The sequence below is a fragment of the Homalodisca vitripennis genome, chromosome 1 (genome assembly GCF_021130785.1).
Source record: "Homalodisca vitripennis isolate AUS2020 chromosome 1, UT_GWSS_2.1, whole genome shotgun sequence".
In the NCBI taxonomy this organism is placed as follows: domain Eukaryota; kingdom Metazoa; phylum Arthropoda; class Insecta; order Hemiptera; family Cicadellidae; genus Homalodisca; species Homalodisca vitripennis.
Window position 1 is genome coordinate 170,491,998 of NC_060207.1, and position 13,947 is coordinate 170,505,944.

The 13,947-nt window shown below is 31.7% G+C and overlaps 1 protein-coding gene across 1 annotated transcript; it reads right to left on the reverse strand.

The window, feature by feature from the left end:
- Positions 1-1,251: 1,251 nt before the first annotated feature.
- On the reverse strand, positions 1,252-13,556 carry LOC124355700. Its single transcript, XM_046806862.1, has 7 exons — positions 13,507-13,556; positions 10,777-11,148; positions 10,328-10,460; positions 8,213-8,385; positions 4,596-4,619; positions 2,375-2,458; positions 1,252-1,933 (listed from the first exon to the last, which is right to left on the reverse strand). Exons 1-6 carry the CDS (start codon positions 13,544-13,546, stop codon positions 2,388-2,390), a joined length of 813 nt encoding a protein of 270 aa, XP_046662818.1. The 5' UTR covers positions 13,547-13,556; the 3' UTR covers positions 1,252-1,933; positions 2,375-2,387.
- Between the last annotated feature and the right edge of the window lie 391 nt (positions 13,557-13,947).

Sequence of the window (13,947 nt, forward strand, 5' to 3'; positions counted from 1 at the left end):
GTTCATTCTGGACGTTTTTAATAGTTCATACATTTTAAATATTGACAGTATCTGATATGAAAAAACTCGAGGGTCTGGGTATTAGTATAATCTCTGATTCTCTGATCCATGAACATTGAAATATGGGCACTTCTACATGATGTATGACTCATTTCTATTAAAAAACATCATAGCACCCTCACGCATTTCTTAACTAAGATAGCTATTAACTTTGACTTTAGAGTTTCTCCACACACCAATAAAGTAGTTCCAAGTGTTACTAAAATCGTAGAATCTATTCAAACAAATAAACGGAATATTGCATCACAGTTGCGGTAGAAGCTGCGGTTATGTCCAAGTTAAATCATGATCCAAAGGGATAATTCAATATTTTATATTTTTAAGGTTTTAATCACACATAAAATAAGTTACTTGAGTTCCTTATATCGTAATATTTAATAAAACTTCAGGTAATTCCTTAAAATAATAAATTATTATAGATGTAGTACTTAAATATGATTCTTGTGTTTGTTTTGTATACCAGTTATAGCTGACAAAATCACAAGGCCTTAATCTAGTTTCTATGGTTAATTAGGTAAACTTCGCTAAACTTTTTTTATTATTTTAATGATTTAATAATGAATTATTTCAAGCTACTCATGAGGTATAATGCCATGTAATAATGATATTTAATCCAATACATAAAATTCAGCGTTTCTACATAATTAACCAGATATTTATTGAACAGGAATTTATCGTTAGTAAAGTAAGTAATTGCATGTCTAATGTCACTGCATATGACAAATAAGTACCTAGTAATAAAACATGCAGGTCATTAAGCTGTACACGTTATTTTAAGATGTCTATTTATTATAAAAATATAATTGTAACATAATTAACAAAACATATGTTAAAGTTATTCACAAGAAATAACAAGTGCTTAACAAAATAGCTTACAATAGCTTACATGCAATAATTATAAATTACTCAGTATTACCAATTACATGCAAGATCGAGAATATTAAATTTTCATACAACTTGATAACTTTTTAATACTTTTATTTTCTGTATTTATAAGTAGATAATTGGAAGGTGGAATGTGTCATAGTAGATATTACGTACAACGTTGGGTAATATGGGTGAATTATTATCATTCCGTTCATGTCTAAAAAATAAATTATTATACGAACTAAGTGAACAAAATCAATTATTAGATTATTTAAATAATTATTAACACATGCTATTTTTTATATACTCATAATTTTTACCAGAATGTAAACCTTTTTTATGAACTTATTTTATATGAATTTATGCATTTAATTACATTCAATACAGGTGCAATTTATTTAGAAAATATTCAATATTAAACCTTTTCATAGTTTTTATTATTTCCTTTCACGTGTTTCGGCAATCATGCTATGATCAGAACAAACTATAAGCAAATAATAATAACACTTATTCCTTTCCTTTTGGTAAAGCTCATTTTTTACGCTTTACTTTCTGGGTCTGATAATATTCTTCAGAAGAAAAACCAATAATTAAAAAATGTCAACTAAAAATTAATAATTTGAAACAAATTACTCTATAACAATCAGAACGTATACAATGTGAATATAGTACAAACTGTAAAAATACAATTACATTTACATGTATGTTAGTATTAGCACCAAAGCAGTAAACAGTTTCAATCTTAAATTCTGTTGTACTTTAAAAATATCTCTGTTATATACTACTGTTATTATCAAGAAGACTAGAATTCCATAATATATTACACGAATACAAACTAGTTAGACTCATAGGAAGACTTTATGAACAACATATAAGAATGTAAAAATATAACTACGATACTTCTAATAAAAACATGGAGCCGTTTGTAAAAACTGTTCTGGGATATCAAGCTCTAGGCGATAGAATTTTTGTGAATTCTAGAGTACTTCCATCAAGGAGTTTCATTCTGCAATAATAAAACAATGTTAAATAAAAAATATATTCCAACAATCTGTTTGCACTTTATAAGTTTATAAACAATTTATAAACAGACACTGCAATAGTTATTGAATTTTATTTTTGTGAGGCTTTTCGTGATCGAGGAACACACCATTAGACCCACATAAGTGAAATAAAAATGAACAACCAGTGAATAAATTAAATTATTATTGGAGTATTTGTTGATAAATTAGGTATTATATTCTAATAAGAAGAATTTAATCTACTTTTATGCAAGAGCCATTGAAACATTCCTAGGAATATATGGTACAGTGCTCTGAATTTGAACTTTTATGAAACATTATTTTGAGTTCAGTAATTTGTACCTAACTAAAATAAATTATTTCTACATATTTTGTAATTTCTAACTAAAAACAAACTTGCTTAATAAATCTTAAAAGTTAATTACCTAGAATTCACTGCTAATGGAGCACCGAAGACATTAAAGCCATCAACCACGTGACCAGAGTTACTTTTTCCAAACAAGTGCTGTCTGAAAAGAGCAAAGTCTGTATTAATAAAATAAATGCTTGCAGCCATGACTAAGCCATTTGATATAAGTATGATAACTTACTATTTATTTTGACAAATTATTAGACTTAGGTGTATCTTTATAAAATTACATCAGGCCATCTTAAAATCCACTGACCAAAGTAAACATTTATACTTAAGTAGTCGAAAATACTTGATGAATTATGTGTTATCTCACCCTTGAGACATCTCAATATGTGAATCCCAGTTCCACACATTGACTAATGTACAGAAATCCTCTGATTCAAAAGTCCACTCTTATGGTTCAGTCGTCTCCCAATCTGAACATATATTCGCTTCAGATTCACTATGTTAGGGACTAGATTTTCAATGTTCCTTCACATTAAGGTTTCACATCTTCAAATAAAGACCTCAAGGTCTCAATGGAGACTTCTTTCTGGCCTTTCTATAGGCCTTAAGGCTCCTTGATTTCGTCATTCGGCACAAAGGCCCCTTCTCGATTGTACATTAGCGCCTTTTCTCTTAATATTCGGGGTTGATTTTGCTCATTCAGGTGATTTTTGATGCAATCTCTATTGTTAAAAAGTATCCAGTGTTCATAATCCGATTTAGTAACAGTCAATTATTTTCATAACTCGCATAAATATTCTTGTCTACTTAATAAATATAATATACCGGATTTTACTATGTACCAGATATTTAGGTCAGTGGTCCAGGACGATATGTCCTAAAGGGTGAAACTTACATATCATACGATACGAATAGGAACGATTAACATTTACTTATATGCGCCTTGCGGGCAGGTTGAAACTAGTTTCCGCGGCATACGACACATAGGATAGTATTGCTGTAATCAAGAAAATGATTGTTTACTTGCTTTTAGATATGAGTTACAATATAGAACTAGACATGGAGTGGAATTATTTATTAAGAAATTGTACTGGTGTGCTTTGTTTTCATCATATATCTTCAGTTTTCGTATATACAACTACCACAAAAATTTCAGTATACCCATCTCATCTTTATCGCTCACTGAATACCCACGATCAACTAGATACATGTATCCAGTAGCATGGTAATGGGAAAACACTCTTTAAACCTTGGAAACCTGCTGATAACATGACAATGCAATTGTTTATTACAGTAATTACAGCTCCATAGATAAGTAACGTTCTCTAACATTTTTTTGATACGTTACACCATGATCACCTAATGAATATTCCGTTAGGAACACAAATAATTCAAACTTAAAAACACGTGTCTTTTTGTGCGTTAATTTTTATCTTAGAATTTCTTAAACTTTCTATCAATTGCATATATTCTAAAAGTGGTAAAGATCACACTGATATAAATATATTGCTGTTAGAAAGGTTGTAAACAAAATATATATGAAGAATAAGGTATGTACGAAACGTAACTTAAGCAATATGTAAACATTTTTTATTAAAAGCCTCAATTTAATTCTCATGACTTACTTAATCCTCAAAGCAACTGGCCGTCCATTAGCTGTTCAACGGCTCACTGACATCATCAGTAACACCCCGATTTGAGTGACATGATGTCCCCTGTGCCCATTTTCGACAGTGGAACTCGCTTAGTCCTGGTCTCCATGTGCCCGTCAATAACCGTTACTTAGTCATATCCGAGTTTCGTGCTTTGTACTGTGTAAGCTTGAATATTTGAAAAGCGCAACTACTATTGAATAAGGTCTGCTGTAATTGTTCATTGGGATGTTCAAACCTTCAATCTTGTTTAATAAGATTTGAGTTATTGAATTTATAAATATTGATCCTTTTGTATGTTCAAACCTTCAATCTTTTTTAATAATACTTGCTTTATTACATTTATAAATATTGTTCATTTTGTATGATCAAACCGTCAATCTTGTGTAATATTTATATGTATTGATGGCGTTATGCAGTGTGTACTTTCTGCAATCGGCATGCTTGCAATTCAAATGCTTCATTTTAAACCAGTTCAATGATGGGAGATACTGTTATCAATCTGCTTTCATTTATTAAGTCCACTTATTGGCGATAGTACAAAAACTAAATATCAATATACAAGGATTGTTTATACACTTTTATTCTAATATTACAACAAATGTTAAGAAAATAAAAGGTAAGTAACATTATTACCTGAGGAATACCTAGTTATGCTGCCTGAAACAAACCAACAAATTTAATCACGTATTTTCCATTTTGTAATATATTTTAACTGGCCTCTTTTTAACTGCCGCTTCGTTCATAAACTTTACACAAACGAGCAAATAAAGAAAAAAGACAAACATAAGGTAAAGGGAAATAATCCTAACGTTTTCAAATGCTATGAAATTACAACTACTTCACTTGAAACGATAATAATGACAATTCACGTATGTATGCTATCTACTAACCTACTACATAGAACAATGCCAATGCTTCGCATGTAGAATTACGGTTTACGGTCCTCAACGGAATAAGAGTATACACCAGCAGATGCAGTAGCTTATAATGTGCATTGTTGTGGATAAGCTTAATCTAATTTACTCTTCAGTATTCCACGGTTATGTGCTTGTTATGGATAAAGCAGTTTAAACAGAATACTTTTCATCCTGTATAACATTCTCGTTCTTTGATTGTCTGACTGTTGTGTGATTTAATTTAATTGACCTTTTATTACTTGCGTACTTTCAAAATAAAATTTTAATAAAACATTATATTAACAAATGACTTCTTATTTGAAACAAGATTATTTCCATCTGGTATCAGAACATTATAAGAGCACAAACTGTAAAGTTTGTATTTTATCCTTTGTTTTAACGTTATGAATCTTTTCAACACATTTATATCTATTGGGTGGTTTAACTAAAAATGTAACGAGACAATAACATAAAATTAAATCAAATCAGTAACAAACACATTAGAGAGACATCAGTGCCACGCTGTTGACGATGGAATAGTTCTGGACCAATGGCTGAGGTGCCCACATTAATACATGTGATATTAAGACTATATTGTAGCTCATCAAATAAAAAATTTTAATTTTTTGCTTTATGCGGACGATTTTAAAATATTCAAAAGTATCAATAATATTTCTGACTGTGAGGAGTTACAAGATGACTTGGATAATCTTTTTCAATGGAGTTGCAACAATTTAAAATTCAACATCAATAAGTGTTCAATTATGCGATTTTCTAGGAAATCTGAGCAAAATATTATTCGTTTAGATTATGAAATGGGAGGAACAAAATTAGTGTCTAACAATTCCATTAAAGACCTAGGCATATATTCGATGAGAAATTTTCTTTTGTGGATCACGTAGTTTCAATTTGTAAGTCTTCCTTTTCCATTTTAGGTTTCATACGCAGATCTATTAATTCTTAAAAAATGCTGACGTAATAAAGCTTCTTTTCTGCTCTTTAGTAAGATCTAGATTGGATATTTGGAGTTTGGATGAGTCATCTGGAACCCATCTTACGCATATCAGTCTGACTTAATACAGAATGTTCAAAAGAAATTTCAGAGGTTTTTGTATTATAAAGAATTTAATCACTACAAACAGTCGTTCCATATCCAGAATTGTTATCATTGTTCGGTATTGACTCCCTGGGTAAAAGGAGACGGGTGGTTATGTTAGTGTGCCTGTACGTATAAGCTGGTGAGCGGTGTGCTCGGACGTCTCAGCTCTGCTATCTAAACTACAATTCAATGTCCCTCGGCTGAATTCAAGAAGTCATTTATTGTTTCCACCTCGCTACTCTCGTACCAATCTGGCGGCTAACTCTCCATTAAATGTAATGATTCGTTTGCATAACTCACTCCCAATCAATGTTGATATTTTTGGCAACTCATTAGACCAATTTATTCAGAGTGTTTCACTCATTGTTAATTAGTTTGGTTTTTGTATTATCGTTATTTAACTGTTATACATTAATTCTTGTTATTGTTTTTGTTACTTATTTATTTGTTACAGATATCTATCGTTATTTATCGTCAACTATTACTATTTATTATTTTACATCATCCATACACATTTTATTACATTGCTTGTTGTTAATTTAAATGTTATACTTCTCAGATGTTACTATACAAAACTATACTTGTTTGTCATTGTTTTGAGAGCGCATGAAGATGAACTTTAAATTGTTATTTTTAGTATTTATCCTCTATTTAATATATTAAGTATTACTTTAATGCTTCATTGTAATTGGGCAATGCCTGTAATGTAAGCATTTCTTCAATAAACGAATTATAAAATTGTTGAAAATTAAGTCTGGAGGTCATAATGTACTATCACCGAAATAATAATTTCAATTAATATTGTAAGTAGGTCTATTGTTAGTGAAACTGAGATATTTGAAGTGATCATTATTAGATTTTAAATCTACTTTTCGATATGTTTCTAGTGGTACAAAGGTTCACATTTTGGAATATAAACAGTAAGAATGTGTTTAAACTTGTATAATCATATTGTGAAAACATTTCAAGGATTAAGAATACTACCTGTTTCATATCTTAGAAATATAGCGCCTAAAGTGTGTGTAACTAATTATTATTACACCATGCATAACAATTTTTCTGATATTTTAATTATGAAGGGACCTTATTTAAAGCACAGATATAATAACATTTTTGAAACTACTAGAACCAAAATATTTGAATCTCATCTAACTTTCTTTCGAATTTCTATATCAAATATATTTTTACTTCGTACATATTACACTATAATATTATAAGTCTAATTTGAATTTAGGTGACCTGGTACGACTCAGGTAGAAGGTAGCGCCGATAGTACTCTGTACTGGGGATGTAGATCTCACAGATAAAGATGGTGGAAGAGCGCAGGTTACTGTCGCGAAACTAAAGGGTATAACGGATATATTTATATATGGCTAACACATCTTAATAGGTAGCAACGTTCAAGGGCAGTAGACTAGCTGCGTGGCAGTACTCTGTGGTGAGGATGAAAAATCTCACAGATAAAGATGGTGGGGAAGCGGATGTCACTGTACTGGAACTATTTGTATAGTTTTTATAAGTGGTTAATAAATAGTGTTTAAGGTAGTAGACATCCAATGGAGAATGGTCTACATTGAGTTTTTACCGTAAGCTTAGCTCAAGGTGTAAATTATTATAAAGGGGTTGTTTAGCAGTGATGAATGCTAAAGGGGAAAACCTTGTATCATTTATTATAATAAGATATTCTTATTTTTATGTTGGGCCTTTGGACCTCACTTGATGTACATCTTACATTACAATAAAACAATGTAAATCTTACGTTAAATTATTTACGGAACTCCTTGTAGACCAACCTCCATTGGATGTGAATAGTCACTCATTAACTACCTTAAAAACTATTTTAAAAGTCGTATTCATTTACTAAGTTTAACTTTCACAACTAATCCAAAACAAGAATATCAAACCATCTAGAACAAGACCTACATTGTAAATGATTTAGACTTTAAACCAGCGCAGTTTTTTTAAAGAGTAAACCCTTTGAGGTCGGATTTGCGGGAATTTACTCTACTAATAAAGACCTTTAATTTGATGTACTATTCGACCTATGCTCTAATTGAAGATTTCCTTCTGACTCCTTGCGGACGACACCCCTAACATGATAAAACTATGGTGGTTACTTTTAAGTACTTTCATAGGTGCAGTAATGATTTATCAAGCTTAATTCGTATACCTGTAATCGTTCGGGTATTATCAAGCCCGTGCAGGAATTTTTTACACCCTTTTGTTAAAGTGAATTGTAAGAGACAGCAACGTACCAGGATAGTAGACTAATCTCTTGCGCCGACAGTACTCTGTGGTGGGAATGCAGATCTCACAAATGAAGATGGTGGGGGATCGCAGGTCATTATCTCGGAAGACCATGTTGGCCGATATGTCGTAATGTCCTGTCCTGGAACTGGTCTCTATCGTCGCTCCTTGTAGTGGCTTACTGTGACAAAATAAGCAGTTGAAAAAAGTAAGAAGATACTATTAAAATATACCAGGAAAATTAATATCATCATAGATGATACATGTATATTATAATAGGATTTAAACACAGGAGTAATATTTTACCATCATTCAAGCAATTATTTTGAAACTAATACAACAAAATTTGTAATATATTAATTTTATTTTCCAATTTCAAATTAACGCAGTAAATATTGTCGGGATGCCAGAAGTAGGCTTCTCAGTCCTAGTCAAGTGTAAAATATTGTCACCGAGTAGTGGACTGCAGTACATTTTACGTATATTTTCATTGTAATGGATGCTTATGAAAGTCTCTCCAGCCTCCCTAAATATAAATCTGCTGTATTAATTAGAGATATGCAATTTATAATATAATTTTAGTTAACTGAAACGGGCCCGGGCTGAAGAGCTACAGATCAAGTGATGACAGATGACTGAAAGTGTATGATAAGAGAAAGAATAAGAGACCTTAGTGCTGTTTACAATCATTACTTTTTAGAATCGATTTGTAAATTCCTTAACTTTACTTAACAGGGATAATAATATAATTTTCATTATAATAAAAACATGTAATTTTAATTTCTTGAAACATTTACATTAATGTCACTCACGTCAAGTAAAAATTATTTTAAATATAACAAGAGGCCATTATGTGCAAACATTACCTATCTAAACACACACTTTCATCGTATACTAGTATGTCGACAATACTCACACGTTGCTTAATCTTAGCTACTAGTACATTTCATTATCATGTCACAAGAAGTAAATGCTGAATTAGGTATTGGAAACATTTATTATCGTTTTAAGCCATTAAGTGTGTAATTAGACGAATATAACATATTTTTTAAATAAAAATAGAGTTTAAGGATATTATTACCTGTATGCCCTGAGACAAGAGACGTACCATCACAACTTTTAACATGCTGTTGTATTAAGTGATAACAAAGAAGAAGATTAACTAAAATATAATTGTTTACGACAGTAATCTAACTATAGTTCAAATTTTAAAGAATCATGAGATAAAACCGTATGATGTCGAATATCACGTATATTATATTAAACGTAATCTGATATGGATAATGATAATAATTTGACCTCCAAATGAGCTTTCATTAGGTTCGATATTGGGTTCCAAACATTACCAAGCACAGAAGCCCTGATTTAATTCGATTAAGCTATCAATTACAACAATTATCCATGTTGATTTACCGTAATCAGTGTCTCATTACGTGAATTAAAAAAACGAAAATATTTTGTCGGTTTCGCTATACATTGCTAGATTGACTAGTAAAACATTATTCATTGTAGTTTTAACGTACGAGTACAAAAATGTAAAAAAAATTTGTAATTAGAGTTTATAATTAGGAATTGTTTCTATATTTCCAGTAACATTAAGTAAAACATATGGGAGGTACACAATTTTTCCTGAATTCTTATAGAGCCTCCAATAACGCTAGCCTGTGAACTCTTTCAACTTAATTAATTGTATATTGTACTCTGATATTTGTACTTGCTTGGTTAGTACCCGCTTATTCCTGTATTTAGCCATTTTCCTACCGTGCAAAACTTCTAGACGCTATAAATTCAAACTGTAAACTCAGTATCAATGAAAAAGATTTAATACTGATCCCTTTTGCATAACAGATGTAGTCAATGTGTTAAATTGTACCCAAGGTTAGACTACGATAGTACATTGAATACACTCATGACTCCCGGTGCGACCAACATACGTTCTGTGGCAATTGCATTTGTCCTAACTCCCAAAAGATTGCAACCGACACTCCACTCAAAATCTAACAAAGTGATGTTAGATTTGTTTAGATCCTTTGTTTAATCACAGAAATTACTTCAACAAATGTAGAAAGTTTTACAAGGTCTTAAATAAAACACCAAATCAAACACAATTGGTAAGCGTTTACCTATATCTAGGCGGGAATTGATCCTTGTAAAACGCTATCCTTGGCTGCGGGTAGAGACCATATCCTTCACATGTGACGTTGGCACTCTCTGCGTCCGGCTTGGTATGAGTCAGCTCCATCCGCTTCTCTGGAGCTGTGCAAAAACATATTAAATAAACGTTATCCTAGGTTCACCCTAAAAGGCTGTCTTAAAAGTAATGCATTAAATGTTCCAATTACTTATGTGCTTTTCAAGATTGGTGAAAGCAAGGACTGAAAGAACACAAATATCTTGTGTAAAAACATATGACTCAAAATAAATATCAGAATTTACAGTCTCTTAGTTGACAAAAATATATCATACAAAACCAATTATTATCATCAAACGAGATAGCCGAAAATGTAGTTCATATAATAATCCACATTACAAAAAGTTGACGTGCATTTTTATAAAATTTGGTGGTATGTACCGTATACTATCATTCTCTGTATCATGAAGTCCTCGTCGGTGAAGGTGGACACGGCGCAGCGGTACTCTCCAGACAGATCTGTGGTAGGATTCAGGATGGAGAGGGCGCGGAACATGGTGGCGTTGTTGTCCGAAGCTCGGTAGTCGAGGTCCAGCCGACCTCGGAGGATACCGAGGTCTTGAGGTCGCTGGCTGGGGATCCACTGGTAGACCGGAGCGGGCCCGTTGTTGAAGAACCACTTGACCACCAACCCCGAGTCTAGCTGCAGGTCGTAGGGTGTGAGAGTGTACTGACAGTCCAACACCACCAGGCCAGAGTTGTTGACGACGTACGGAGGCACCAACAGTGACGTGATCTGGAGGCCTTTTATATCTGCATCAGCGAAAGAGGTAAACAGGTAGTTCAATCCACACGGAGTATATTTCTTCATTTAAAAATTTTAAATAACTTGAATAAAGTCATAATAATTAATTTTATTTCAGGATTTCTATATCTACTTTGAATGAATATTGCTTTAGATTGGTTGGTAATAAAATTGTATAAATATAGTGCAATGTTTTATTAGCCTAAAATGGGGTTATGAACTTTTCTAAACGCTCGTGTATAGCTGAACAAATATGAAAACTCCCAAAAACACTGTGTATAAAGAACAATATTTAAACAAAAATAACAATAAGTTTCATGTATTGAATGAAACAAAATAAAGGACGTGTAAAACTAACACAATACTAAATCATCTTAATTGCAAAAATGTGTGAGTATATAATAATATATTAAGAGAGTCGTTTGGATTTATTATATGGAGTCGTAATATATTAAGGACATTTTGCTTTTTGTTCGACCGAGTTATCAATGTATAGAATTACATACATCGACCGTCTCTTAAACGTGCACCATTACATAAAGCCTGACATATTGCAGTGGGTAGTATAGTGCCCTCTATACCTTTGCTTCTCTGATTAAATATGAAATTAGTTTTTGATCGAGGAAGACGTTTATGATATATGTATATTTATTATTCAATTATAAATCTTTTCTAATCTCTTTATTTTGTAAAACGTTTCTGTTATAATAAAATTGAAAGTTTTATAAGTAATATAAAAGCAGAAAATATACTTTTAAGTGTAAATTTTAGCAAAGGATAAGCATGGATTATTTGGATAGTACTGTAAAACAGATTTCAAAGACAGAGTTACTATCTAAATTTTACTACCCAGTACCATAAAGTTGCTATAAATTTGAAACCCATGATAGTTGCCTTTTGACAGAAGGAGGCTTTTCAGAGTTATGTGTATCTATAGGCTGTATATATGAAATAAACCAAGAAATACATACCGGAATAAATTTAAATTACTATAAAAACACTTTCAGAAATACCTCTAAGATCGTGACAACAAGGCAAACATTGGCATTGGAAATATAATTAGTGAATTATATTTCTAACGTAAATGTTTGCCTTGTGTACTTATGGATGGTTCGAGTGCGAACCAGAAGTGCTCATGCACGTGCAAACCCACGAAATTGCGTGCGAAGGCGTGGTTAACTGTTAGTAGAATATAAAAATGAAGCTTTATCCAAAATTTTAAGTCTGTAAGTCAGTTTCAAGATATCGTGTGGACAGATAGGCAGACAGACAGAAATGAAATTCGTTCACCCCCACGAGTGATAGTCTTCGTTAACGCTCCCCCAATCATATAATAAAACTTGACAGCTAACATTGAAAGCCCTTTTTTCTTCCTACTGTACCCGATGATTCCTGTTTACTACCCGAGGTTAAAACCAGAGTTGCAATTGCAACAAATTAAAAATATGTAAATCTTAATCGTGTTCCAGTAGGAAATGAACTATAAAGACTGAACTATTTAAAATGTTATTAAAAATATTTTACAACTTCTGTAATGTTGACTCCTCGAAATTACCTTATGTGTTTACAATGAAGACCTTACAAAAATTATATTACATCATTTCCAAATTTTATTTCATAAGAATATCAAGCTTACATGTAATTTGATTGTTCTAATAAGTGGAATATGAAATTTGAACCCACAGCGAAAGGGAATGTGGAACAATATATCTTTGGCCGCAAAAATCATCGCAATTTGTTGAAAATTATATCCAATTGATATATAAAATTTTTAGAATTGTAAAGCTTGTTAGGAACATGATATTATTTAACAGTATACATTGTAAAAATGCTGTAATCGATAAAAGAAAAATGTGTTTCGTTGATATTAATAAAAGTGTACAAAAGAAACATGATGTAAATTTAAATTAAATATAATGAATCACTTGGTATATTATTACAATATTATACACTGTTGAATATTATATAAACAATGATGTTTAATACAAGTAGGATTAATTAAAATATGAAGTTAAGAATTTAATACGAAATAGAGACTATATACTTAGGGTAATTAATATTTTACACCAAAACGTAACATATCAGAACTGTATCAATAAACTTGATCAATCGAATTGCTCATTTACATTAAATACCTAACATTGTTTTAATTGGTGTAAATCGGTCTGGATGAATTCTAACTTGTTTCAAATTCCGTTAAGATTTACTACATATGTACTTTGTAATCGGCATGACTTCTTTAAAACAAAAGAAGTATTTTAAAAGCACAGTAGTTTTATTTAAAGTGTCCAAATTTATTATTTTATGGAGAAGTGATTAAAGCTTAGCAATTTCTTAAAACAATGTAAATCAACAAGTAAACTTACGAGTGCTCAGTATCACCAAGAAGGGAAGTAAGTACCACATGCTACATAGTGTAGTGCCACTCACTAACTGTCCGACCGTCCGCCTGTCTGTGTACCACCCCTCGCAACCCAGCGCCACCCTGCCACCCACCACATGTTGACTGACTTCTTATCTGACACCGACAAACTTGTTATCACGGGTTAAACGTCACTTGTGTCAACTCTGGTGCCTTAATGTCAGGATATGGCCAACTTGGGCCTTTATCTCACTCTCAAGCGGTACAACCCGTAGTTTATATAATGTGCCTTATCTTTAAATCACCTTAGGACATCATGCTAAGGGTTAAACTCTTCATTGTTATTTTAAAATATTAAATATTAATTTCAGTATTTGATACACAACTATGAAGCCAAATAAAATCCTTATAGTAGCTATGAGCGTAAGGTAAGATCATTTTCAAG

Bases quoted from the DNA above. Each gene is read 5' to 3' on its own strand.
- LOC124355700 (XM_046806862.1), bottom strand. From the start codon at position 13,546: ATGTGGTACTTACTTCCCTTCTTGGTGATACTGAGCACTC. The intron at 10,461-10,776 runs GTACATACCACC...GTTTTTGCACAG, and splicing joins ACAGAGAATGATAGTATACG to CTCCAGAGAAGCGGATGGAG. The intron at 2,459-4,595 runs GTAATAATGTTA...TGCTCTTTTCAG, and splicing joins CATAACTAGGTATTCCTCAG to ACAGCACTTGTTTGGAAAAA.